The 27,649-nt window shown below is 40.7% G+C and overlaps 1 protein-coding gene across 2 annotated transcripts in view; it reads right to left on the reverse strand.

Moving 5' to 3' along the window:
- The window catches only part of ADGRF1 (adhesion G protein-coupled receptor F1), a 38,463-nt gene extending 11,034 nt beyond the window's left edge, over positions 1-27,429 (reverse strand). Inside the window, exons 1-10 of one of the 2 annotated variants that reach the window (XM_087437877.1) lie at positions 27,234-27,429; positions 15,765-15,862; positions 14,208-14,265; positions 12,043-12,192; positions 10,624-10,797; positions 8,613-8,713; positions 7,598-7,656; positions 4,124-4,275; positions 2,846-3,009; positions 958-1,146 (exon numbers count right to left, since the gene is read on the reverse strand). In XM_087437877.1, the coding sequence (XP_087294003.1) occupies positions 958-1,146; positions 2,846-3,009; positions 4,124-4,275; positions 7,598-7,656; positions 8,613-8,713; positions 10,624-10,797; positions 12,043-12,192; positions 14,208-14,265; positions 15,765-15,833 (1,116 nt within the window). In that variant the 5' untranslated portion in view covers positions 15,834-15,862; positions 27,234-27,429. Of the gene's footprint in view, positions 1-957; positions 1,147-2,845; positions 3,010-4,123; positions 4,276-7,597; positions 7,657-8,612; positions 8,714-10,623; positions 10,798-12,042; positions 12,193-14,207; positions 14,266-15,764; positions 15,863-27,233 lie in introns of those variants that run through there. The other variant, XM_004424046.3, reaches the window with a different exon arrangement.
- Positions 27,430-27,649: the final 220 nt, after the last annotated feature.

The following is a 27,649-nucleotide window of genomic DNA, read 5'->3' on the forward strand; positions in this document are numbered from 1 at the left end:
ATCTCTGACATAATGCTCACCTCATATAGTTAAGTATAATTGTATGATTATTTAACATTATACATTATATGATCCAGTTTTGTAAAATATTATATACTTTAAAATATAAACTGTATACATCCAAAATGTTTGGAAGGAATGTATTTAACAAATATTTATTGAGTGCCTGCTAGGTGTCACTTGTCATTCTTCTAGGCACTGTGATACCTAAAATGTAAGCAGTGGCTATTCTAGGGTGACCAGATTACAGATTATTTATTTTTATTTTTGCTTTTTTGCATTTCTTAGAGTGACCAAGACTTATTTGTGCAATTTTTAAGTTAATTTTTAAATATCTATACTAAATGTTGAATTTCCCAGTTGAAAAAAGAGAGTTCTTAAAATATATGCTGCTAAAGTCAGAGCTTATGGCCACAGGAAACAACAATTATAGATTGCAAACAGATGTTTAAAAGTTGGTGCCTGAGTCATATGGTGCAAAGGCACTAAGGCTTCCCCTAAGCCAGGTGTTGCCCAGGCAGCCTGCCTAGGGGCAGCTCCCTCTTACTTTGAACTCACATAAGTGATTCCATGAGTTCCTCGTACATAGCAGAGGAAGCAGTAAAGCTGGCACCAGGACTGTTACATGGCTCTTCCTCCGGTCTTTCTCAACAGTGCCCCATCAACTTAGGCTTTTGTCGTTCCTCCTGTGAGATGAAGCATTTAAAGTGAGCCCTTCAGGGCCGGCCCCGTGGCTTGGTGGTTAAGTGAGCGCGCTCCACTGCTGGCGACCCGAGTTCGGATCCCGGGCTCCCACCGGCGCGCTGCTTCTCCGGCCATGCTGAGGCCGCGTCCCACATACAGCAACTAGAATAGGATGTGCAGCTATGACACACAACTATCTACTGGGGCTTTGGGGGGAAAAAATAAATAAATAAAATCTTTAAAGTGAGCCCTTCAAGCACAGGCAGACCATACCTCCATTGTCGAATTAGACACCCTGAAATTGCTCGCCAGTGACAGGGACGAAATGCTACCCAGAATCGACACCACCGAAGCCAGATTCCCAGCTGTGGTTGATGGGCTTTGCTGAATGACGACTGAAAGATTTCGCACAAAAGATGACACAGCTGCCTCAGTGGCATTACCTGCGATCACACCGAAATTCTAGAAATAAAAATGGTTACACTCTAAAAAACAATAAAATGATTGTGTTTCATCAAATTTAAATCATATTTCTTGGCCATATATCACTAACATTTGTATGGTGCATTGTAATGTAGGATGATTCTATAACAATGATAACAACAATGGGTGTTATTCAGTGCTTTCTATGTTCCAGACACTGTACTAAATGCTTTACTAGGGATTCATTGAGTTAATCCTTTCACCGCCCTTTGAGGCAGGTACCATTATTATTTTTATTTTATAATTAAGGAAACTGAAACTTGAAGAGACTTATTAAAAGGCATTTTCATATAAATTATTATCCTAATTATACAATAACTGATATTCGGGGAGATTCAGTGACTTTCCAAACAGTACCCAGCTAGGAAGTGGTAAGGTAGGGTCTACTGGCATTAAGTCCTATGCTATATTCACTATACTATGCTGAGAAATCCTTGGTAGGATGAGAAGACAGAGGGACACATGTGGAGATATGACTATACTTTGTCACTGAATTTGGAGTTTTACTTCTTCCTTGAGGCTCCCATCTGCTTCCACTACACTGAGCTGGCTTGGAAGGCGGCAAAGAAGGGTTATTCCCTTCTGTTCAAAACAAGTCAACCCAGGAGCCCAGATCCCACCAATTTTCCTTTTTGCTCTTCTCAGCTGACAGTGTTGTTCTCTGCCCAGGGCACCTGAGATCTGCCTGCCCTCACACCCTGGGGTGGACTAGTCCCAGCTATGGTCCATGTCCAGATGGGAAGCAAAGAAGGCAAGAGCAAGGAGACTCTAGGAGCCATCTGGTCCAATCTCTCTCCCCTGTTTACAGATAAGGAAACTAAGGTTCAGAAAGGGAGAAGTAAACATTCTACAGTCCCTGATATAAAGACCATTCTGGGGTTTTATACTGCAAAAGCAGGTCTCTGGCTGGGAGAGAAGTTCTGCTCAATATGGGGATCTATTTGTAGAACAGTATCTGTGAACTGGTCTTGGAGTCGCTCTTTCCTGTGGCTTGAGTCCTAATTCATCACCATTTGCTTCCATCTTTCTATCTACTTTGTCTTAAATACTTGAATCTTCCTAAAAGACCATGATGTGGAGGTCACAGCACTGGGCTGAGAATCAAGTGACCATGCTTCTAGTTCAGCACTATTGCTACCAAAGGGACCATTAGCCCCTTAGCCCTTCATTTCCTGATCTATAAAAGAGGTTGGTAAACCAGATGACCCCTAAGATCCATTGCAATTCTATCATTCTCTATGGTTCACCTTTGCCTGACCCACTCCCTGCCCCAAATTCTGACATGTGTACATCCTCACTTGTATTAAGACTATAGCTTCTGACTCATACCTTTCACTTAGATCTTTGGTTCCCAGGTTTTCTGGACTTCTGAGGCCAGCTTAGTTGCTGTTCTATCATCTATCATAGACCTCTTCAACATTGATTCACTCCTCTGCAGAACCCCTCTCCACCAAAACCATCGACTCTGATATTTGCTGACCTTCTCAGCTGCCACCTAGACTCTGCTACTCAAGCCTCCACTCCCTGGGTTTGCCAGGCTCTGAGGTCACCCTTGAGTTCTGAGCACTCGCCAATGAGACAAATTGATGTGTTTTACCCTCTACCTGTCCATGCTCACTGGGAGATGCCCACTGTGAAACTCAAAACCAGGTGAGTCTGCAAGGTGGAAATGCTTTACCTTCTTCAATTCTTCCAGCTGAGAGAGCACACAGGTTTCCTTGACGACCTGCCACCCAGAGGCCTGGCACCTGGCCGTGATGCTTCCAGTGTAGCCACTGCTACAGGGAAGAGTATACTCATCATTCTTAGACCCAAATCCAAAGACGATGCTGTTACACTGGACTGGAAAAGAATGGAAACAGAGAGGAAAAATGTCTCTGAATATCCTGGCCCTCTATATCAACTATATAGCAATGATTTAGAAATCGTATTTTCAGAGACAAAACCAAGGCAAAATTCAGGAAGAGAAGTTTGTCTTTGAAGCCCAGCTTCATTCCTATCAGCACCTTTTTCTCCTTCCTGATGCCCTCCCCTCCCCAAGGCTGGCCCCTCTCCCTCCAGGTGTCTGATCTGTGCCAACAATCTCACTTTTAGTGGGCTATCAAATAGTATTAGGTGAAAATACGGCAGACTATGATAACTCCCAGCAAATATTTTCACTCTTTAAGGGACTACTAGAAAACCAGAAAATCTTCAAGACACTATGGAACAAAGCAGTAATGATATGGTTAAAAGATGGGCAGTTGCCATCGGGGGTGACACGTCCTACTTTGTACCCCTTTAAAGGTTTCTCACGCTGTGACCAGCCACTAGTGACTCTTGCAGCTGGCCCTTAATAATATATTCTTACCATGACTGGGACTGGGAGAAGGAAATCTTGAATGGAAGAGCCACAGGGCTGTGATTTTTGTTTGTCTTCCCCAGGGCTGTGTCCTAAGTGCCCAGACACTTTGGACACTTAGTCAATATTTGTTGAATAAGTATAGTTGAAAGTGGCACAAATTTTGGTAGGAGAGCTTTAAGATTGAATGTAAAGAAACAAAAGAAAAAGAAAAACATCAGACGTGTGTGTGTGGGGGTGTGTATGTGGTGTTAAAGACCCGGATGTGTGCATTCTTTCCTTGATTCCTTGGATTATGATTTGGGAATATTGTCAGCCTCAGTGATATCTCCACATGTATACCAGTACCCTACTGCTGAATCATTTCCATCACAGCCTGCAGTGAAATCAGTCTTCCGTGATGTTTACAGTGGAGGTCAGATCACCCATTGGCAAGGATCTGAACTAGTCAGCTGAAACTGAATTTCACCATGAACAGCTCCCTGTTTCTACTGTAAGTCAGTCCTAGAATAATTCTGTATCAGAAACTTCTCCAATCTACTTCCTGAAGATACAAATGAGCTACTAATTAAAGGACTCCCTTAACTTAAGTAGAGGATAGAAGTCCAGTATTACCTTTTCCGAATACTCTGAAAGAGTCGTCTTCTAGTGGAAACAGATGGTGAAGGCCTGCCTCAGCCTTCTCCGCCACCTGCTCAATGGCTGACAGCAGCTCAGAGGTGCTGCTGGAGCCAACAACCTCATACCCGGCAACGACACTTCCATCCCTATAATGATTATGTGGAAAGAAAAGTGAGATTCATTCATTCAGTCACTCAGGGCCTACTCTGTGTGCACACGGCATTAGATCCATAGGAATACATCAAACAAATTTGGTCCCTGCTTTCATGGAACATACATTCTAGTGGAGAAGGCAAGGCAAATAAGAAACAAGTAACCACCATATATAAGTAATTATATATATATAATTATTATATATAATTATATAGTATAATTAATTATAATAATATATAACTATTAATATTAATAATTGTATAAATAACATATAATTATATATAATAATATAAAAATATATAATTATTAATTATAATAATATATAATTTTATATATATATAAATTTTGTAAGTGTTATGTGAGACTGGTACAGTGATAAGAATAGCAGGTAGACACGAGGCCCGCTTTAAATAAGACTGATCAGGAAACTCTTCTCTGTGCAGAGGGTCTTTGAGGTTGAGGTCAGAGGATGAGAAGAAAAGGCCCGTGATGCAAAAAATGCTGGTGTAGCATGCCAGCACATGTGAAGGTCCTGAGGCAAGAAAATGTCTAGGAGTTTGACAAATGCAAAAACTAGCATGGTTAAAGCTCAATGAGCAAGAGAGAGATGGGCAGGAGATAATATTAGAGAAGTAGCCAGGAGCCAGATCACATAGGGCCTTAGCATTTGAATTTTATTTTTATTAAAAGGTTTTATTCTTTATCAAAAGGAAGTGGCATGATCAGATTTATTTTTTAAGATCATCACTCTGGCTATGGTAGAAAACAGACTGAAGGGAGGCAAGCAGGGAAGCAGGAAGAGTAGTAGGGACAGAGGTAGTGGTGGCTTGAACTAGTTGAGTAGCAGTGCATGTGGGGAGAAGTGGTCAGAGTCAGGCTGCATTTGAAGACCGAGCCATAGGACATGCTAATGGAGCAGATTTCAGGTGTGGGAAAAAGAAACCAGTCAAGAATGACTGTAAGGAATGGAAAAACAAACTAATGTATTCGTACGATACCATACTACTGGGCAATAGAAAGGAAGGAACCACTGATACTCAGAAAAACAGAGATGAATCTCAAAGACATCATGCTGCATGAAAGAAGCCAGGCACACAGAAAGCTATACACTGGATGATTCCATCTATATGAAGTTCTGGAACAGGCAAACCAGCCTATGGTGATAGAAATAAGATTGGTGGTTGTTTCTGGTAGGGGGGTGAAGGAGGGCATGGAGGTTGGCTGGAGAGCAGCACAAGAAAACTTTTAGGATGATGGAAATGTTCTGTATTGATGGGAAGTGGCTTGTACAAGCATTTGTCAAAGCTAATTAAGCTGTACACCTAAGGTTTGAGCATATTACAGTATATAAATTATACTTCAATAAAATAAATTAAAACAAAGGATAGCTCCAAGGAAGAATAGCATCGCTGTAACTGAGATGGGGAAGACAGTGGGAGAAGGAGGTTAAAGATTGGGAGAGTGGGGTGGAGGACCCCTGTTTTGGACATGTTACATTTGACATGCATGCTAGAAAATCAAGCAGAGATGTTAACAGGTATTGGATATTCAGGTCTAGAGTTTAGGGGAGAGGCCAAGCTCCAGTAATAAATTTAGAAACCATCAGCATAGAGATGGTGTTTGAAGTCATGAAAGCCAGTGAGATCACATGTATTAATTAAGTCGACCCTGGAATAAATCCATGAGGTAAACACTGTATTATCCCCATTTTATAGATAAGGGAACTGAGTCCCAGAGACAAGTTGAGTCAGGTAATTATTAATTACTAATTGATGAATTAGAATCTCTGATGCTCCAAAGTTCAAACTCTTTTTTTCTTTCTTTTTTTTTCTGAGGAAAATTCACCCTGAACTAACATCCACTGCCAATCTTCCTCATTTTTTTTTGGTATGTGAGCTGCCACCACAGCATGGCCACTGACGGAGAAGTGGTGTAGGTCCACACCCGGGAACTGAACCCAGGCTGCCGAAGTGGAGTGCACCAAACTTAACCATTAGGCACTGGGGCTGGCCCTCAAATTCTTAATCACTATGTTGAACTACCACTCACAGTAAATAAATCAAAATACCCTTTTACGTAGTGATGGTCACAGTGTCTTTGTGTTCATATGGCCCTTCCATATTGTTTAAAAAGTATTTTCTTGCCTATTATTTCATTTGATTTAATGAAATTAAATCAAGTTCCACAGGTATTAACAGTCCTGTTCAAATTGAGACAATGAGAGATTAAAATTTACTTTAAATCATATATGTAAAGAGTAAAACCTAAATAGCTGTATTTTATAGACTTATGCCTACTTTTACTGTGATTTTGTCTACAAATTATTGGAGACAGCTTCTGAGATATATATGACAGAATGAAAGTTAGAAATATAACTAGAAAACCAGGATCAAGGAAAAGAAAAATATGAATGTTGAATACAAAATTTATTATGATTGGGTTTCAATTTTGTCTATGAGTTCAATGACAGCAAAGTCTAAAAGGAAAATATAGCTAATTATATAGACCTTGATATAAGAAAAAAAGAAGTAGTGTTTTTCCTAGCACTGAATTTTAAAGAAAATTATACATTATATAAGGACATGAGATGATTTAAAGGATAATGTCCAGGACAATTATTTATAGCAAATGCTGTTGAAAATTTTCTATGGATATTCTTTCAATTACCTGTGAAGAAAAATATGTCAAGTTCTCTCACCTCTAAGCTACTTCCTCTATCAAGCTGACTAATAATAGTTGATAATGCACACATGGCTAACTAACCAAATAACTTGGAATTAAGCATAAACAAAAGGATAGTTTATTTGCTGTAGACAATGACTACTAGGTTTTGAACTATGGTGCATACATGATATCTATGCAAAAATACAATATTTTACCCAAAGCTCCCTTTGTGACTCCCAGTTATACAATATCATACCCGCCTGCAGTTGTGGAAGGAGAAAATCCATCCCTCTACCACCCACAACCCTCATCCCCACTTTTCGCCCCTTCCCATACATGCACACCATGGTCTCCTGCTTCCTTTCAAGTTCTGCCTTACTACTGTGGGTTTGCAATCCTAGTCTCTGATCCGTAGCTTTGAGAATGCCATTCAATATTTAAGATCCTAAACTCACCTAAATGAGAATATAGGCTTTCCCCTTCAGACTTTTTAAAGGATCACAGATTCTTGTCCAGTTTTAGTAAGAATCCTACTAGACAGATCAGTTCTGCCTTCTTTTCTGTAAAGGTCACTTGAGAACAGCACTAGGCATTCTGCAGGACTGGTGTACAATTCCGGGGATGCCCTTCTAAGGCCATTGTGTTACTTACCGAAATTGGGTGACACGAACTGACTCAAAACCTTGAATTGTTTTGTATGCTTCTTTAAGCTTACAAAGAGAACAAAGGGCAATATGTTGATCTTTGTCCCCACACAAGAAAGACATTTGAGCAAAAAATGGATGCAGACAATAAATAAAACAACAGAAGCACTGAACAAAGGAAAGAGATACAGCAGGAGGTAGTTGCACGTTATACAAATACGGTTAAAATGACAATTGAGAATGTATGCATACACACACACATATAATTTATTTTTGAGGTTGCTAATATAGAGTGAAGAACTAACTACTTAGAATAGGGGATGAATTTGGTACCAGATAATACAATAAATTTACCCCAAATTTATCTATTTTCTCCTTTTCAAAAATAAGCCATTGATTTCCATATATAATTAAACTAAATCTACCTGCAAAGTATTTGTGCATATCTTCAATTAGAAGTTGATGGTTCACACCTGAACCATCATCCTAGGCAGAGGTACGCTGATCTAGCCTTTATGTGACCTTATTATGAGTCCAGAATTTTGCTTAGTAACTGTCTTTAGCCTCTAACAAGAGAGGCTTCCTTATGGAACACATTCCAATGAAATTTTCCCAAATGAAAATTTCATTTGACAAATAAAAAACAGAAAATCATCAAGAAGTCTTGGTATAATATTACCCACATAAATGAGCAAGACTGAACACAAGAGAAGTGGAAAGAAGTCAACTGCTAAACTCTCTCAGGAAAAAAAGTTCAAAATAACATCAGTTGTGGGTAATGCTATTAACTGCTCTGTAATAACTCATTGAAAATGAATAACTAAGAATATATAAAATAAAAATAATAATTTATATAAAAATATTATAAAAAGTTATTATAATTTTTATATTATATTACTATATTATAATTATTATAAAAATTTATATAAAAATATATAAAATAAACATGCTGAATTGAAAATACCTGAATTTATTGGTTAAACAGCCAACAATTTCTTATGTAATAAGTAGAAAGTGCTTACTTGAATTTCAATTCCAGTGGCATATCTGGAGTATGTAGCAGAGGATGAATTCAAAAGGTCTTTGGTAAATGTTTCATTAATTTTGAAAGTGCCCCAAACCTCTATGGAAATTAAAAAGAAGTTTATAGATACAAAAACTACTCACTTGATTTTATTATAGCATAAAATTACCAAGTACGATTTGGGGCCCATCTATTCAACAGTGGTATTTCAATTGCTTTTTATAATGTATGTTCACCTAAAATAATATAAGAAGTGTACGTAAAATCAGAGTTTTCAATTGTTGATTTGGAACGTAATGGGAAATTGCTGGTAATCAAGACAACCTTGTAAGTAGGTAAATGTGTGGTCACTCACTTGTGGTTAAATAAGGCAGTCACTTAGCACTGAAATATATGCCCATCTAGGCATTGAGCTTAAACATTGTTCCTGTTAAAAATTAAAAAAAAAAAATTACTACTTGCTAACTCCAACACACCCCTTGCTTACTCATCACTGGTGCTTTTCTACATTGGGACAGGTCTTTCCCCATCTTTGTATGGACAAATCCTGTTTATGTTTCATTCAGGACCTAGTCAAATGCACCTCCTCTGCAAGGCCTTCCCTGATCCCCAGAGGCAAAGTCTTTCCTTCCTCTAAATCCCTACAGTACTTTATCCATATTTCCCTTACAACCTCTATACCTATACAACTGTTTGTGAACATGTCTAATGTATATATGTCCCCACTCTACTCTGGGAAACCCGTTATGAGTGTAATCCCTGTCTGATCCATCTTTGCACCCACGAAGATGGCTCAGATATGGACCACCTTTCAAAAGGTAGGCTTTCATCAAAATTTGTGGAAGAAATTACATTGTCTTCTTTCTTGTGTTACACTCTGGTCTCCACAACTAGCCTGCTAATTCGTAGATAGCAAGAGAAATGCTTTATTGTGTCCTCCCAGAATTTGACCCAGATCTGAGTATAAAGATGGTGCTTAATAAATACACGTTGCCTTAATCTGAATTGCTGTGATCCTGGGAAGGGGAACCAGGGATGCCCAGGAAAGCTGGACTATTTCAGAGGTTCTCTCTGACTCTTTGCTCAGCTCTACTAAAATTCTGAGCTTCAAGATAACTGGAGTAGGGCCGGCCCCGTGGCTTAGTGGTTAAGTGCAAGTGCTCCGCTGCTGGTGGCCCGGGGTTCGGATCCCGGACGCGCACCGACGCACCACTTCTCCGGCCATGCTGAGGCCACTTCCCACATACAGCAACTAGAAGGATGTGCAGCTATGACATACAACTATCTACTGGGGCTTTGGGAGAAAAAAATAAATAAATAAAATTATTTAAAAAATATATATATATATAACTGGAGTAGTTTCTTTGGGGAAACTTCTTAAAGTCTTTCAAGCCCTGGAGGCCACGTCATTTGGCTCACTCTTCATCCATTGAACATCAACCTGAGTCAACAGTAGCTCCCTCAGCTTCCACTGGTTTCCTAAGCTAGACTTTTAACTTCTGTTTTGTTTTGGTGATGCATTCAGTACACGTATTTGTTGGCAATTTAGAGCATTTCTTTCAATATAGTCACTGCATTTTCTTCCCTGCTTTCACACCTCTAGACGTCTCTTTTCTGGAAATTGATGTTGGCAAAAGAGATGAAATGAAGGTAGGAAGAAAAATTTTATTTACTCAAGCAGTTCCCCTACTTGTGATTTCAATGAATCTCCCTAAATCTCAATAGAATCATAGAATTGCAGAGCTGAGCTGGATGTGTCTCAAGGTTAAAGTGATGCCCAATCAAGAACTTGCATTTCTGAATTTTCTGCACGTGTGAGGCTCTCACTGTGTCCAGCCAAGCCTACCGGGGTATATCATCACTGCCCCCCAATCTCCCTGCAAACACTAGCTCTGTTAGGGAGACAAAGAGTAACACGTGGGCAAAGGGCTAGAGTCCCCTCTCTGTCGCATGCTGGGTGGGAGGTGTCCCAGCCCAGAGCGCCCCTCCTGGTATCCTTCTGTGCTTACTTGTTCTCTCACAGAAATTGACGCTCTGGGCGAGGTTGTTGAGATGACAGTCACAGCTCTGGTGTGATCCGTTCGTGTGAAGGCAGCATTTCTGGGGATCAAGGCATGAGGGGGGAAACCAGGTGTAGCCATCTTCACAGGCACACCGCAGGACCCCATTCTGGTTGCCACAGTCTGCATTAAAAAAACAGAGCTTTGTCTCATAGGGCCTGGTTAATAAATTGACTACTGCTGACTTCTCTTCCATGGCTCTGACTTAGAATCTGAGCCAAATATTTCTCACCAAAGGCTAGAAGGATGAAACTAAGATGGCACATTGTTTAAGGTAAAGAAATGTTCAACTCAACAGATTATGAGGTTGGTATCAGAAACCTATCAAACATTAAAATCAAATGGCTGGGACTAGCATCCAAAAGAAGAATGTATGTCCAGTGGCTATCCTTTGGAATGGAAGAGAGAAGCAGAAGATGGTATGTCAACCTGAGAGTTATTTGAAAAGTTCTAGAGGGTATTTGTCCAATATCTTATTGGAGGCTCCCCTCCATCCACCTAACACCATTCCCAGGAAGGCCCTATAAGCAAGATGGCAAAGGCAGAGATACTTTTTTTTTTTTTTTGAGAGTCATGATGAAAAATTCCATCTGCCAATCCTGTATGCTCATTCCCTTCTCACTGACCTAAAACTCCCACCAAAAACCATTCCTTTATAACAGACAAAAAAATGGGGTAAAGTCACCAGACATCTTTGTGAAAATATGCATGATGGTGTGCAGTGTATGGTTCTCAAACTTTATCATGCATCAGAATCACCTGGAGGGTCTCATTCCAAAGTTCCTGATTCAGTACGCCGGGAATGGGGCCAAGGATTTGCATTTCTAGTAAGTTCCCTGATACTGCTGCTGCTGTTAATCTGGGTACCACACTTTGAGAACCACTGCTTTAAACAAATCATTTAATTTCTCTGAATCCCACTGCTATGGTCATTAGTGCTATTTGCCAAATATTTCTTGCTCTCTTCCAGGCAGATAGTAGGATTGCATATCCTGGGCCCCTGAGGTTGGATGGGGCCATGAAACCAGTCCTGGCCAATAAGTTGTGAGCAGAATTAATGTGTGTCCCTTCTGCGTTAGAGAATTCTATTGCCAATGTGAAACCCCCCAGTGTTCCATTTCTTTTTGGCTTGGAATGGGTACATTTGAGATAGTGTCTGATTCATCAACCTGAGTCCCCAAGTGACCACACAAACACGGCCCTTCTGCCAACTTCAGTGGACAGGAAGCCTGAAGAAGAAATAAAACATTTATTCTTTTAAGCCACAGAGATAGTGGGGATGATTGTTTCCACAGCATAACCTGACCTATCCCGACTGATATACCCACCTGCCCCAGTCCACTCCCAGTCCCCAGAAAGCTGACTTACATGTGGTGGCCTTTGCTCTGATAATCTTCATTGGCCCATGTAACCATAATGACAGAGACTCCAAAAGCTTCAGAAAATTCTTCAAATCTCTTTTCTCCTTGGAATCTCGATAGCCCACCTGAAGCAGCAGCTCATATTCCTGGACTGGGCCTAAAAAGAGGGAGAGAGTCAGAAGCCCTCCTGTCTCAGTCTGGGAGGGGAATCTGGCCGAGGAAGTGACCGTGAAGCAATCGTCAGATTCAGCCTGGAGGTCATGGACTGCACCGCACTGCTTGTTATTGACTTCTGCTCATCCAGACATTGACTAAAAACAAGCATCCAGAGCAAACATGCAGAGTCCCACACATGCCTGAGATATGTCTACCCTCTCACTTCTGCCAGGCCAGCTGCTCGCGCGCTCTAGCTCCCACCCCAGCATCACTCTCCTGACTTTACAGCTGTCCTCAGGACACATCCAGAGTCAAGATTCAGGGGTCAAGACTGAAGCGAGAAGAGGTAAAATCCTAGTCACTGTCTCTTCCTCCTCCCCCAGCTCTGGTCTCCTTGAACTATCTCCAATATAAAACTCCCGATCTCATACTTTCCTCTCCAAAGAGCCCTTCCTCCTCCTGTAAAAATGTTCCATTAATTAGTCGAGTTTGAGTATCTATATGAAATGCAAAAGAAAAACAAAACAAACCCTTCCTTAAGCCTTTATGCTCCTTCATCTCCATCCTATCATTTCTGAGCAGCACTTTTGTTTCCCTAAGGAGAGGCCATTAAGTGTTTTTGGCTGGGAGAGAAGATGAATCCTAATAGTCTTCTCCCACCCAGAAGTCATTTAGGCACATTCACATGAAACTTAGTATGAAATTCCATGGTTTCAAGGTCTTCCGAAGCTAATCTATGGACCCCAGATTAAGAATGTGAAGGACCTTAGAGAAAAAGAAGCAACAGGTGACCATCCTTTTATCCTGGGTCTCGTTTCATTGCCATTGACAGTGAAATTTCTTAGATTTCTCAGGACACCACCATGCTTTCTGAAGGGACAGATGAGATGGGGAGCTTCTATGAGACTGTCCTGTTTCTTAGGGGTCCTGTGGGTCTAGGCAGAGGGAGATTTATAGAGAAGCAAAGCAGCTGGATCAATCCCTAGGCTTCTCAGAAGAAAATCAAGAGGGTAACTGGAAGCTGGTCGAGGCTGAGACATGTCCTAGGACATTTACAAGAGACTTCTGTCTGCCATGGCTCTGGCCATCTCATACCATTGAGCCTTAACCGCCTTCTCGTACTCTCCCCAACTCCTTGCAGGCTGGAACCTCTACCCCAGGTCTTAGGAGTCACCTCAAATGGTGGGAGCTAAGAGGATTCCCACTTCTACTGCCCAAGCAGGTAAGAAGTGGGGATCAGGGGAAAGGTTAACCCTAGTCACATTGTCAAGGGTTAATGGCACTGGTTCTGGAGCCAGACTGACTGGGTTTGATCATTCCTCCTGCCCCCTAGCCTTTATTTCACTGTGCCGTAAAATAAACATGACCATTGTACCTAACTCAGAAGGTCAGTGTGAGGATTGAATTCATCTAATGCACTTCAAATAGCGCCTGGCACATTGTGACGGCTCAACAATTATCAGCTGTATTTTACTGTCAGGGAAAATGTATTCACGGCATTCCAAGTTGAATCATTTCATTTTCCTGAAGAATTGTAGCCTCGCATGGTGGTAAGTTCTATGGCACGATTAGCACATTGTTGTATGGCAGATTCATTGCACCGTAGGAAGACCTTTATGGACTGACCCAGGAATATAACAACCATCTGTGTGCCTCACGGTTTCCATGAGGAATGCATTCAGTGCTTGAAATATCAGACCCACAAGTTAAATTTCAGAAAACAACTCATTCCCAGAACGGAGGCTGTGCCCATTAATTACATTGTTAGGATGAAGGTAAGGAAGAATATGGAGCAGCTACTCGCTAGGTCTGGTGCAGGATACTATGCCTTCATTACATTATTTAATCCTCACACATGTTTTACTAGCAAGAATTACTATTATTCTCATTTTACAGATTTGGGTTGTTTAATACTGTGCCAAAGATCACACAACCAGTCAGAAGTACTATTGGGGTTTGAACCCTGGTCTGTTGGCACCAGTGTCCACTGCACCGTGCTATCTAATGGAGTCTCACCTAGAGGCTTTTTCTTATTCACAATGAGTTCTCTTTTTGTTTTGATGCCATCACTTCTCTGTTAAAAAGAAAAAAAGAATAATTACGGCGAGGCTTTGTAACGTTGTACTCCATGAGGTATGTTGGATTTCCCAGATAAATTGAAATTACGGATTTAAAATGCAAGCTGGGGAAGGTGGGGATGTGGCAAGAGAAGGTCTCACCGAGGCAACTTTTGAGCACAAACCTGAAGGAGGAGGGGAAGTGAGGATCCCTGGAGAAAGAACTTTCCAGGCAGACAGAACAGCATATGCAAAGGCCCTGGGATAAGAATACGCCTGGCATGTGAAGGCAGAGCAAGGAGGCCAGAGTAGCTAAGTGGAGTGGGTGAGGAGAGAGGGGCAGGAAGTGAGGTCAGAGAGTGTCTCCAGGGAGGCAGGTTGTGTAGATCTTTACAGGCTATGACAAGGGCTTAGCTTTTTCTTGAGTGAGATGGGAACCCACTGGAGAGTTCTGAACAGAGGAAAGACACATGCTAATTTACTTTTTGAAAGGCTTGATCCTGCAGCCATGTTGAAAATAGACATTTCAGGAGTTGTTGAAATAATATAGCTGAGAGATGATGAAGGTGTGGATTAAGGTAGTAGCCATGGAGGTGGTGAAAAGTATTTGAATTCTGGATATATTTTAAAGATAAAGCCACAAAAAGAAAGAGCCAATGGTTTAGATATGGATTACGAGAAGAGTCAAGCATGAAAATAAGTTTTCTTCCTAAGCAGCTAGAGAGATGGTGACACCACTTGCTAAGACAGGAAAGGAGGAGCAGGTTTGGTGAGAATAAAATCAAGAATTTAATTTTAGACATACTAAGATGAGGGGTCTATTGGGCATCCAATTGGAGATACCAAGTAGGTAGCAGACATGTGAGTGTGGAGTTCAGGGGAGAGGTCTGAGGTGGAGATATAAATTTAGGATTCATCGGCATGTAGAGAACATTAAAACCATGATCCTAGATGAAAGCATCAAGAAAGTGAGTCTAGATGGGAAGAGAGAGTCCAAGGATTGCTAATGCCATCTTATATGCTTTTTCTCCATCAAAGATGCCATAGGAGAGAATGTGTTGAACTAAAAAAAACTCCAAGGGCTGGCCCAGTGGCGTAGTGGTTAAGTTCGCACACTCCGCTATGGCAGCCTGGGGTTTGCAAGTTCGAAACCCAGGCGTGGATCGACGCACTGCTCATCAAGCCGTGCTGTGGTGGCGTCCCACACACAAAATAGAAGAAAATGGGCACAGATGTTAGCTCAGAGCCAATCTTCCTCAAAAAAAAAAAAATTCCAAAATGGTTTTGTCCAAGATCCTTATTCTGCAATTAGGACATCTAAGCTCCAAGAGATGAAATGACTCATCTAAGGCCACCCAGCTAATGTTGGTACTGTTGAGATGAGAACTCAGGATTTCTGATTCCAAGTCTGGTAAATTATATAATTTCAGTTGCCTAGAGAGTGATGGATTCTACAAGCGCCAGAAGGAGAGAGGACGGGTGGTAGAGAGAAAAAATGGAACAGATGCCAACTCACCTCCAGGAAGCCATCATGGCCCTCAGTGGTTGCAAAGAAAGAGATGAGCCAGAATACCCGAGCTCTCATCTTCAGCAGGTCCTTCTCCTTTTCCTGGACTGAACACAAAGAGCTGGGTTCACAGCCTGTGACTAGACAAATGGTGTGCCATGCAAGGCTGAGCACAAAAACAAGTAATTCAAGCCAAAATTTAAAAACACACCCAGTGGTAGGGCCCAACTGAGCTGATCAGAAGCCCTGAGTGTCTGGTTATTTTCCACTTCATGTGTGTAGCCTGAGACACCAGTACTTCTGCTCCCATTGCAGAAGTAGTAAATTTCTGTCTTTACTAACTTACTAGAAAATTTCTCAAGCGCTCTATTCTAGTGACCAAATTTAACTAAACAGAGGCTATTTTAAAATTATGACTTGCTTAACTTTGAAGCTAGGTACATTTAACATCCAGCCTTTTATATTTCAACGTCCAGTCTTTTATATTTCACCAAGGTTCCCTTTTCATCTCAGTAAAAACAAACATTAAAATAACCAAGGACCCTTAGAACTGTGAATGTTAAGGACAGAGTCTGAGTGTTTAAGCGTAAAAATAATAATGAACCAATCCAGCAAATTTCCTTCTTTATAGTTGATGTAATTGGCAACAACTGCCCTCTAGTTTATGGTTATCTCATAATAATTTAGACAAAACTCAGCACATAGTCATGGTCACAAAATTAATCATTTATACCCTAGAAGGAGTTTGTATTAACAGGTTATTTGGTGTCAGTGAAACAAATCACGATAAGTTAGAACTGTTCTGTCCAAAAAGTAGTCACTAGGCACATGTGGCAATCTAGATTTTAATTACAATAAAATGAAATTAAAAATTCAACTTCTCAGTCACTATAGCCACATTTCAAGTGTTCAACAGCCGCATGTGGCTAGGGGCTATCATGTTAGGCAGTGTAGACACAGAACACTTCCAACTTGGCCAAAGTTTTACGAGGCATGGAATATTATTCAGCCTTAAAAAAGAAGGAAATCCTGTCACATGCTACAACATGGATGAACCTTGAGGACATTCTGTTAAGTGAAATAAGCCAATCATAAAAAGACAAATACTGTATGATTCCACCTATATGAGGTATCTAAAGAAGTCACACTCGTAAAAATAGAAAGTGATTTGTAGTTGGCAGGGGCTTGGAGGAGGGGGAAATGGGGAGTGGTTATTCACTGGATATGAGTTTCAGTTTTGCCAGATGAAAAAGTTCTAGACATCTGGTGCACAACAATGTGAATATACTTAACACTATGGAATTTGTAAACTTAAAAATGGTTAAGATGGTATATTTTATGCCGTGTGGGTTTTTTTTACTGCAATTTAGAAAAACGTTTTATTGGACAATATTGACAGAACATGAAGGAATACTTCCCTATGGCCTCTCCACACTCCTTTCACACCTCCATAGGAAAAGATGAAGCACTAGGATTCCCAAACTCAACAGCCCACCATTGGATAAGTGCCCTTGATTGGCAGTGCAGAAGAGGCAGAACTGGGCCCCCTTCCTGCCCTACCTCCTTCCTGGGTCTACTTCAAACTTCATGCCAACCCTGCCATCCCCAACAGTGCTGCCCCATGCTTTACTCTCTGATCTACAAGAAAAGGGGAAAGGCAGTAGAGACAGGAAATGACTACCACAGACGTGGCCTACATGTCAGTAGGGACCCTTTCTAGGGCTTTCCAGGGAAGTATGAAAAATAGGCAATGGGACACATCAACTTTTGGATTTACCTTCTCCTCTTTGGTGAGCGGTCCTCACATGCCCCCCCCTCCTTTCTACTTGCCAAGACTCCTCCTAAATCTGTGGCTTTAACTTTCTTAAGGGAGCAGCCTGTGCTCCAGATCATTCCTCCAGATATTGCTTCCCAAAACTTCTCTGCTCTGAGTCTTATTCCCCCTGCCCTGTGCTTTCTGCTTTCCAAAAGTGATGGATATTTGCTTCTAGAGTGGTATTTTTCAAACATTTTTGACCCATAGAAAGAAATATATTTTATAACATGAGTATACACACACACACACAAATAATAAAATGTATGAGTGTGTGTGCATATATATATAGAGAGAGAGTAAATAACTGAACAGTTTTGTGAGATAGAACTAATGCTTTCTCTGAAACATGCCCTTGGATATTTTCTATTCATTTTGTTTTATTTCATTTTTATTGGTAAATTGTCGTGTCCCACTAAATTGATTTCCCAATACTTCCTGGAGGGCAGCCACATTATAGAGAGAACTTGTGCTCTTTCTGGCCCCTTTCCCACTTTTTGTCCTCTTCCAGGGAAGACTTTTGCTGTTGTTGTTGAGGAAGATTCACCCTGAGCTAACATCTATTGCAAACCTTGCCTCTTTTTTTTTTTTTTGCTTGAGGGAGCTAACATCTGTGCCAATCTTCCTCTATTTTGTATGTGGCTAGCCACCACAGCATGGCCACTGACGAGTGGTGTAGGTCCATGCCTGGGAACCGAACCTGGGCCACCAAAGCGGAGTGCAATGAACTTAACCACTGGGCCACGGGGCCAGCACCCAGAGGAGACTTTTAACACGGATTCCTGGGTACTGTTCAGGCCATAGTCTGTAGTGCTAGAGCTTTCAAAGTGCATAAGAGTTTTAGTGCATATGGGTGTGATCTATCCTCTCTTGAGCCAGGGTCTGCTTCTAAGTGGGAGGCCTGGCCCTCATATGGCTCTTTCTCTCAATCTCTCTCTCTGAAAAATCTTTCTCCCACATGGAGTCCAGGCCTGAGGCTACAAACCCAGCTCAAGAAGGCCTGGGTGACAGCTCTGGGCATTGTGAGAAAACTCTCTCATACTCCGGCCCTCTTTATTCCTTCTTCCTCCTACACTGGAGGGTGGATTGTGGGCTTTCTCCTTGGGTTTGCTAGAAATGGTAAACTGTAACTTATAGTCAGGGTTTCAGACCAGTGATTTCAAGTCACTGCTCTGTATACCAATCTTGAATAGCTGGACTATAAGGAAAGAGGAGGAGGAGGAGGAAGAGAAGGAAGAAGAAGAGGAAGAAGAAGAAGAAGAGGAGAAACGAAAACATGTAGGAGCTCATTAGAAGACACAGATGCCCTCATCCCACCCTAAACCTACTAAATCTTAGAAAGGCCAGGCTCAGCCATGTGCGTCATTAAAGCTACCCAATTGACGCTGACCTTCAGGTAGCTTTGAGAGTTGTTGTTCTAGACTGGTTCTTTTTTGTTGTTGCTAGTGCTGTTGAGCGGATTCCAGCTCCTAGTGACCCTGTGTACTGTGAGCAGAGCACTGCCTGATCCTTTTGCACCCTCTTTGCACCTTCTGGCACTGTATCAGACAATGTTCCACTGCTAGTCACAGGGTTTTCATGGCCAATTTTTTCAGAAGTGTGTGGCCAGGTCCTCCTTCCTGGTCTATCTTAGTCTAGAAGTTCCGCTGAAACCTGTCCACCACGAGTGTCCCTGCTGGTATTTGCAATATGGGTGGCATAGCTTTCAGCATCACAGCAACATGCAGCCACCACAATATGACAACCAACAGATGGGTGGTGTGGTTCCCTGACTGGGAAACAAATCTGGGCCCAAGGTCACAAATCTTAATCACTAGGCCACCAGGACTGGTTCTAGGTTGGGGAAAAACGAGTTCTACACCTAAGTTAATACTGCCATTTGAATTCTTCTTTGGGGTTTGGGATGCAAGCTCCAACTAATCAAAACTTTTTCTTTGCTTCCTCGGTGCATACAGCCCTTTCTGGGATAGAGTTGAAAGACTGGTTTTCAGATAAATAACGAATAATTTTGTAGTGTAAGTATGCCCCACACCATACTTGGGACACTATTCACTGTCCAGAATTATTTATTGTTGTTCTGAAATTCAAACTTAACTGGGCATCCTGTATTCAACAACTAGTCAAAGGTGGGAAAACAGTCTCTCAAGGCACATAGGTCAAAATGGGCTGTGTAGTTAGACTGCCCAGGGCTCAGGTCCCAGCTTTGACATCTATCGACTAGATGCTCTTTGACATTTTCTTAGACTTTCTATACCTCAGTTTATTCATCTATAAAATGGGGGAAATAGTATCTAATTCACAGGTTCTTACAAGAATTCAGTGAGTTTTGCATATCAAGTACCCAGAACAATGACCAGCAGGTGATAAGCTTCAATTCTTGTTAGCTATTAACATAAGCATTACTAGCATTTCGATCTCACCACCAGTTTATATAGTTACTTGTTGGATTTTGTCAGAATTTGACTTCAGTTCTGAGTCAAATTAACTTAACAAATAAAAGGTGTTCCTGGGTTGATGGCCACCACTGTATAAATGGAGGGATCCCAGTCTCAAGGTAATAAAAATACGTATTTATAGTAACCGAGTTACCTGACTCAAAGGCAAGTCCTCAGTAGTGAGGATGTCAAGAAATGCTGTGGGGCAGTGAGGGGTGGGGTGTGGAATCTGATATCCCATTTAATTTTGCCTTTACTAGATGCAAACCCCACGGTATTTTCAGCACTTCCCTTCCAAGCTGGAAGGGTTCAATTATTTAAAAATTCCCAGAATCGTCTGTCCTTGCCACAGATAAGGAGCTGTTGTCATCACAGTATGTGTGTTTACATTGCACCGCGCTCTGAGGCAGCTGGGGCCAGTGATGCCTGACCTACAGCTGTGTTGGCACTGGCTTCCGTGGGAAGGCTTGGCCATGGTTGAACCCCCCTCACTTCCCTGAATTCATCCAAGTGAATTCATGCCTGATAACCCCTGTCCTTCAGTTTGCAGAAAACAATACTAGAATTTGCTGTTATGCCTCTGGAGACTGTGGTCCATTGTCTCCCCATTCTTCCAGTTCTGTATTCATGGACTCCAAGTATCATTTATTTATGTCAACAGCTGTCTCCTTACCAACAGTGGTGCATGGTTGGAACAGCTCACACCTACACTTTCCAGCATTTTTAACAACAATCTAATCTGAGACACAGTTGAACACTTGGTTTGCTTTCCTGGCATCATTATTTATGGGATCATGTTTCTTCTTCTATAAATAAGAGAATTCCCATAGAGTTGTCTCCCTTCTCTCTGTCTTGGACTCACATGTGTACATATGCATAATACACACACACACATACACACACACATACTAATGGAAAGAGCAGATCTCAGCTAGGATCTGAACAAAATCATGACTCAAAAAGAACTGATTGTTTTACACCCAGAGGACCTGTAAAATCTTGTTTTTATTTTACCTCTTATTTTATAAGTCTTTGGTAACCTTTTCATTGAGCTCTGTCTTTGCATAGGAAACTGTGGGCCATCTGCCTTTGAGAAGAGTTTCTTTGTGTTCCTTTAAGTAGACAGAAATAGTAGAGAAGACAGGTGGAAAGACAGGTGGGGGAGAGAAAAGATAACCAATTTCATATCTGGAAAACTGTTTGGAGATTTGGTAAATTTTCTGGGCTAGACAAACTTTTTCTGGAAGGACTATAATTTAAAGTTATTTAAAATCTCAATGAGTGTCTATAAATATGTGTGCACAGTAAAATTTTAAACATATATTTTATATTTTAGCATGTTTTTAGTATGTTTATCTTGTATAAACCTAGTAGAAAGAGACCCAGATGAATTAGACCCTGACCCCAGGTTTGTCTCTTGTCTGTTAGATCTTTAAAAAGTTAAAAAAAAAAAAAAAAACCCTCAACGGACTCAGTTTCCTCCTCTATAAAATGAGTGATAAAATAAGGTGAGCTCAGATCCATTCACATTCAGATTCTATTATTATATGCCCATTTCCCAGTTTCTATTTATAGACTATTTATTTAATTGTTCTTTTCATTAATGTCTGTCCGTCTTCAAATCTAAGCCTGGAAAGATTAAAGGGAAAGATTTTACCGGGCTTTGTTTCTACTTTCTTTTCAAAGAGGTTATTACAATTCTTGAGCCTTCTTTGAGATGGGTTGAGGACCTAAGAAAAGCCCTTGGGTTGGGAATAGAGATATGATTTTTAAGAATTCTAGAATTATAAGGCTGAGAGAGACAAAGGGAATTACTTAGCTCAGGCATCCCTGCCCCGGGACACTTTACCAATCTGCTAAACTTTAATTTGTTCACCAACTGTACTTTGAGAGCCTCCTATTTCCCGGGCACCGTGCCCAGCACTGGCTGTTCACAACATAGTCACGCAGGGTGTTCGTGCTTTGTAGCTCCATCCACAAGGAAAAACTCCAAAAGCAGTGACCCAGCCCCGCTTGTGAAAACAACTGCTGGGTTGCTGGGGTCTCTTTGTTCCGGGGTCCCTGTTTAAACCCTCTGATGTTTCAATGAATGGATCTCCCTGCAGAGCCCAGATTGTGACCCTACCTCCTCGTCTGACCCTTTGTGATCCAAGAATTGAGACACATTTTTTACAAGCCTGTGTGTCCTTTGCCACCCATTGGAACTTCAGCTCGAGAGCATTTCTCCTGTTGCAGGTGCTGTCAGCCTAGCCCAGCTGTGTGCTCCCTCCTAACAAGGACTCTGGCTTTTTTTAAGTCCATTTGGTCTGTGCTTTGTATCTCACAAGAGATACAGGATGGTTTGTTGTTAGCGCAACGCCTAATACTTCTCAATTCCGTTGTAAAAAACCTGACTGCCAGCTTCACGGGTTGGCTCTATTCCAACCCCTTGTAACTAAACATTTTCTCCTGTCACTCTTGGTGAAGCAGAAGTTACCACCAAGTCGTTAAAGGATGATTAATGGCATTCCAGAGAAGGTGCCAAGCTCTTTCTTCCAGGCAAGCCTTCAGCTTAGCAATGGGGACCCAGCCTTCCTGGAATCCCCAGGTCAGGCTTATTTCTCATATTCCGCATTTGACTTTGCTTACACAGAGTGGGTAAACCCCAGAGAATCTGAGCTTCCTGTTAGATTGTTCACTTGAGAAAGTACCTGAATACCACTTGAGGGAGGCGATAATTACATAAAAAGAAGAAATAAGAATAATTCTTTCAAATTTACAAAATGCTTTCATATGTATTGATTTGATTATTTTGGCAATCTTGTAAATTAAGTGGGAATTATTTCCTTTTCACACTTGCGAAAATGAGAAGAGTAAGCCTAAATCTTAAATAAAAAGAGTTTATCGACTACTTCCCTGAATTTCTCTCCCAAAAGAATCTAATACTTCTCCTGGACTCTGGGCCAATTTGTTTTGTTGTTTGGGGCGTGATTTTAATAAAGTCATGATTGTTACTTTGATCTCCATTTGAGTTCCTTACAAATAAGCTCTCTTTGGTAAGGAAAAAGAAGGATATATATTGCAAAGCTATCCTCCTAACAAATGTGAGTGTCATCAATGTCTAAGGATACTCAGCAGTCTAGTGATGAAAACAGAATTCATCAGGCCAACTGGGAAGAAGCTACAGAACAGGCTTTGTGGGGTCTTCACACGTGAGCAGTCGGATTAAAGACGTTACAAACTTTTCTGGAATGATCTATTTTTAAGTAAGACTAAAACAGATATCTGACTTCTCATTCAATACTTATCCTGAAAACCTTAATGGTTTCAGATCTACCAAAAAACACTCATTCTTTAAGTTTCCCTATGCATATTAACAGTATCTTCATCACAATTTCCTAAAAAGTAAAAGGCAAGTTTTTCAATCATATTCACCAAATGATTCTTCTAGAAATAGAACCAGTTGCCTGGCATTCCACCCATCCTGCAAATGTCACGTCGATCCATACTCAGAAACTTTCCAGGCTCCCTGCTATGTCAAACTTGTTATCATGGCACACTCGTTATTTGGACCCCTACAATCTGCCCTCAGACGTTCCTTCTATTAAGCTTCCTCTTGTGTATCCTTAATTCCAGGCGAACCAGGATCTTTCTAGAGTGAAAGTGCTGCTTCAGAAGGCTTATACATTTTGCTTTTCATAGGCATGGCCAAACTGCCCTTCTAATCTGTACTTGTTTACACTCCCTAGTAAGGCGTAGAAATTCTGTTACATCACACTGGCCCAACACCTTTTTAATGTTCGCCAAACTGATAAGCAAAATTTTATCTAATTGTTTTAATTTTCATGTCTTTAAGCATTTTTTCAGATATTTATTGGCCATTTGTATTTTTTTCTGGCTTGACTATTTAAGTCATTATTCTAAGTTTCTCTATTGGAATGTTCATATTTTCTTAAGGACTGCTTCTTAGGAGCTCTTTGTATAGTATGGATATTAGATCTTGTCTGTTACTTGTGTTATAAATATTTGCTTATCATTTGTCTTTGGTCTTTCAACTTTTTATGTTGTCTTGTTCTACATAAAAGTTCAAAATGTAAGTGAAATTGTACCCGTTAATCTTTCCCATTATAGATATTAAACTTGAGGTCATGCTAAGAATTTTTGTCTATAATTATAAAAATATTCTGTATTTTCTTCTAACACTTCTTGAGGTTTTTTAAAAATCCATCTAAATCTTCAGTCCTTCTGGAGTTATTTTAGGTTTCAGTATGAAATAGGGGTTTACTTTCATTTTCCTCCAAATGAATAACCAGTTATCCTAACTATGTTTCTTGGCTAAAAGATTCTTTATGAATACCACCTCGATAATTCTTTATCAATTTTAAAGGCCAACTTGTCATATAATAAAATTCTGACTTATATTTTAATTCTACTGCTATCTGTGTCTTTTCTTTTACTAGTTAGTTGCGTAATCGATATCTTGGTCAACAACATAGAAAAGTGTTATATGCCTAAGAAATATATCGTTAAGTTTCTTACTAAAAATAATAAGCCTGATTCCCTGGGAAATTAAGTGTAGGAAAGTCTTCAAGCAAAATTAGGCTGAAGTACAAACACAAGTATGAAAGGTTTTCATGGAAAATATAATCTGCTTAATACAAATTCTCTTTACCCAAAACTTTGCAGGTGTGAATCTGTTCCATTGTGACAAGCTGTCCCAACACCACAAATTTATAGTAAACGCCTGCTTTTAGCCCTAAACAATAAAGGAACTCTGTGATCAGATTTTTAAAATTTTGAGACAGAAGCAAATGATAAGAAAATTACCTTAAAGACTTTATTTTAAAAGACTGTATTTAAAACAGAACCAAAAAACTAGAGTTTCCAAGATCTCTGCACCTCTGGAGATTAAAAACTGACTTTTGCGCTGAGACCCAGAGACGCCATGAAGACCTGATAACCCTCATCAACGAGATTAAACTCTATTTTGCACAGTTTTAGGGCTACATACCTCATTGCTGTTCGCCTCTTTGCATTTTATTTATTCAACTGATTGCACACAGGGAATTTACCATAACTCTGTGAAACGCCAGGGCGCTGTCACACTTAATAATTCTCATGGATTTTCATCCTCAACATGTCAGAGCCCAGATTTTCATCTGCCATTGTGCAGGCGCCTCTATGAGAGAACCTGTGGCTTGTCGGGGACAGAGTGTGGTTAGAGGGCCTCCCCTCCCAGCTGGTTTTGTGTACTACAGTTGTGGAACTCAGCAAGGCTGGAACCAACTGTGCATGTGAGAGTGTATGTTTCTGGCCATGATGCTATAGACCTTGGCACTATCCCTCCAGGTTTCTAGATTATTTTCACAACTATTAAGACCGCATATCTATCCTGTCCAGAACTGTGGAGAACTTGACATCCCGTGAGCACTTCTCTGCTCAGACACAACCCAGGAGAATCCCTGATGTGTTTGGGAACATGGTTTCCCTTTCTCTGTAGCTATGGGTGTCCCCTGCCAAAGAACTTTAGAAAGAAAACAAGGCAGGAGATTTTGAAAGTGCAAATACATATCTTTAGATTGGGTAGAACATAGTTTCATAAGGTGTGGCCTTAAGCAAAACAGAGAATTCAGTGATATTTGTCCTGGGGATGCGGCTCGTCTACTTTCTGAGTCTTTCACCCTTGTGACACACACCCCTACCACTGTTATGCCCTTTAATCCCCAGTACCCTCTTGTTCCTTCCGGTTCATACTTGCTCCCAACGAAAGTGCTAAAATCAGTCACTTATACCCCACTTTGAATGAATGTGTTCATTTATCTTTTCTAAGAGGATATTTGCATTCTTCTAATTGTGGAATGAATGATATCAGAGGGTATATGGATGTAAAAGTATGATGCTCCCTTTCCCCTCAGCACAACAAAAGATAAACTCTGTAATGGGGACCCTGCCTTGTTCTTTAAAAAAATTAAAGAAATTTACTGTCTTTTTAGAGAAGCAAGACACACATACCTTTAAGGCATGTCAGCAACAATCCACATCAACTTGTGGTCGTGCACAAAATAGGAGTGTTTGCAACTCAAGCTGCTAAAACTGAACATACATTCCCATTTTAAATCTTAACGCTTAGTTCTACTGTTTTGCAAATTAAGTAACTAGAGCAAGAAACGCTAAATAATTTGCTCCAAGTTATACTATTTGTTAAGAGTGGAATAAAGTACTATGTGGTCCTTGTTGTAAAATTGTTTTTAATATTGGTTATGATTGGATAATTACTAGTGGTTTTATTATCGAAAAAAAAGAACATAACAAAAGGCTTGTCCTAATATTCTGATAAATTTTAGAATGTATTTTTACCTATTTTTGTTACCTGTCTTATGTCTATGATTTCCAGCCTATATGTGTAACTATCAGCTTTAGTTTGATGGGTATGGCCATCAAAAAGCCAAAGTCATCATTTCTCCACTCCTCTCCCACCTCGACCTTCTTTCCAAACCTCCTTCAATCACTTCCCATCATGGAGTCTCTGGCATGGGTGGATTACATAGGATATCAGGTTTACATAAGTGGATTTTTCATGAAAAAGAAAAAAATGGAAAAGAAAAATTAAGAATTTTCAAGGCCTTTCAGTCAGAAAATACAGTGTCGCTTTATATTTATTTGGGGCAAGGAGCAGAGGAGATGGTTTTCAGGGCCAATTTTTGGATTTTTCAGAGTCTGAGGAGGGAGTTAAACTGGGAAGTACTTCCCAGACATATACTGGTTCAGTCAAAGCTTAAATGAATTCATCCTAAAGTGAAAGTAAATTTAATCCTCTCAAGAATATTTTTATTTTAAGAGATTGCTAAGGCTAATATATTACTAATTAGTGGAAACCTTGAGATGATATTTTTAACAAGTATCCTTGGTGGAGCCTTCTTTATTTCAGTCACTCTACCTCCCAGGCACACCCGAAGAATAGGGGGTACTGTGTTATGATCCATAGAGAGAACGGTGAGCTTTGAGTCAGAAAACCTGGAGTTTGAGACTCAGCGAATCACCTCAATTTCTATAGTTACCAAGAGGCTGACCTCTGTTGTCACTGCTCGTTGCTTTTTCCACTCTCTGTTCCTTTATTTAATCCTCTTCAGAAAATAGAATATTGAAATCAGAGTTTTCCCCATGTGAAGGGGAAAACATATCCACTTAACAGGTAGTACTGGTGATAGTAATACACTTTCTAAGGAATCAAATCATAGCTATTGGGCTTACCTGGTGATTCCCCTCTTCACATCACAGCCCGAGGGAGCCCTTCCTCCAGTGTACTTGTGGCTCAATCACTTCTTACGCTGCTTGGGAAGACGATTTTAGCATCTGAACCAGGACAGCTCACTGGCACGCATACAGTCCACTGATTGATGAGCAACTCTGGTGCACGTCGCTGCCCTTGCGGCAGACAAGCCCAGGACACACCCCCTTCAAGAAGGAAAAGAGAAATATTTTTCTGCTGACTCTCCCTCACCCTCGAGTCAATATCAGGCCTGGTAAGAGGAAGGAGTGCAGAGACCAAGTCCTAATGATTCTTCCAGCAAACAGAGACGAATTGCTGAAATCGCAGAAGGGAAATGGGAGAACAGTGCTCTAGAGGAATGCGGAACACTTCTGTCCTAGATCAGTTTGCTACAAAA

This window comes from Ceratotherium simum, chromosome 13 (assembly GCF_057802395.1).
Source record: "Ceratotherium simum simum isolate JZ-2026a chromosome 13, ASM5780239v1, whole genome shotgun sequence".
NCBI lineage: Eukaryota > Metazoa > Chordata > Mammalia > Perissodactyla > Rhinocerotidae > Ceratotherium > Ceratotherium simum.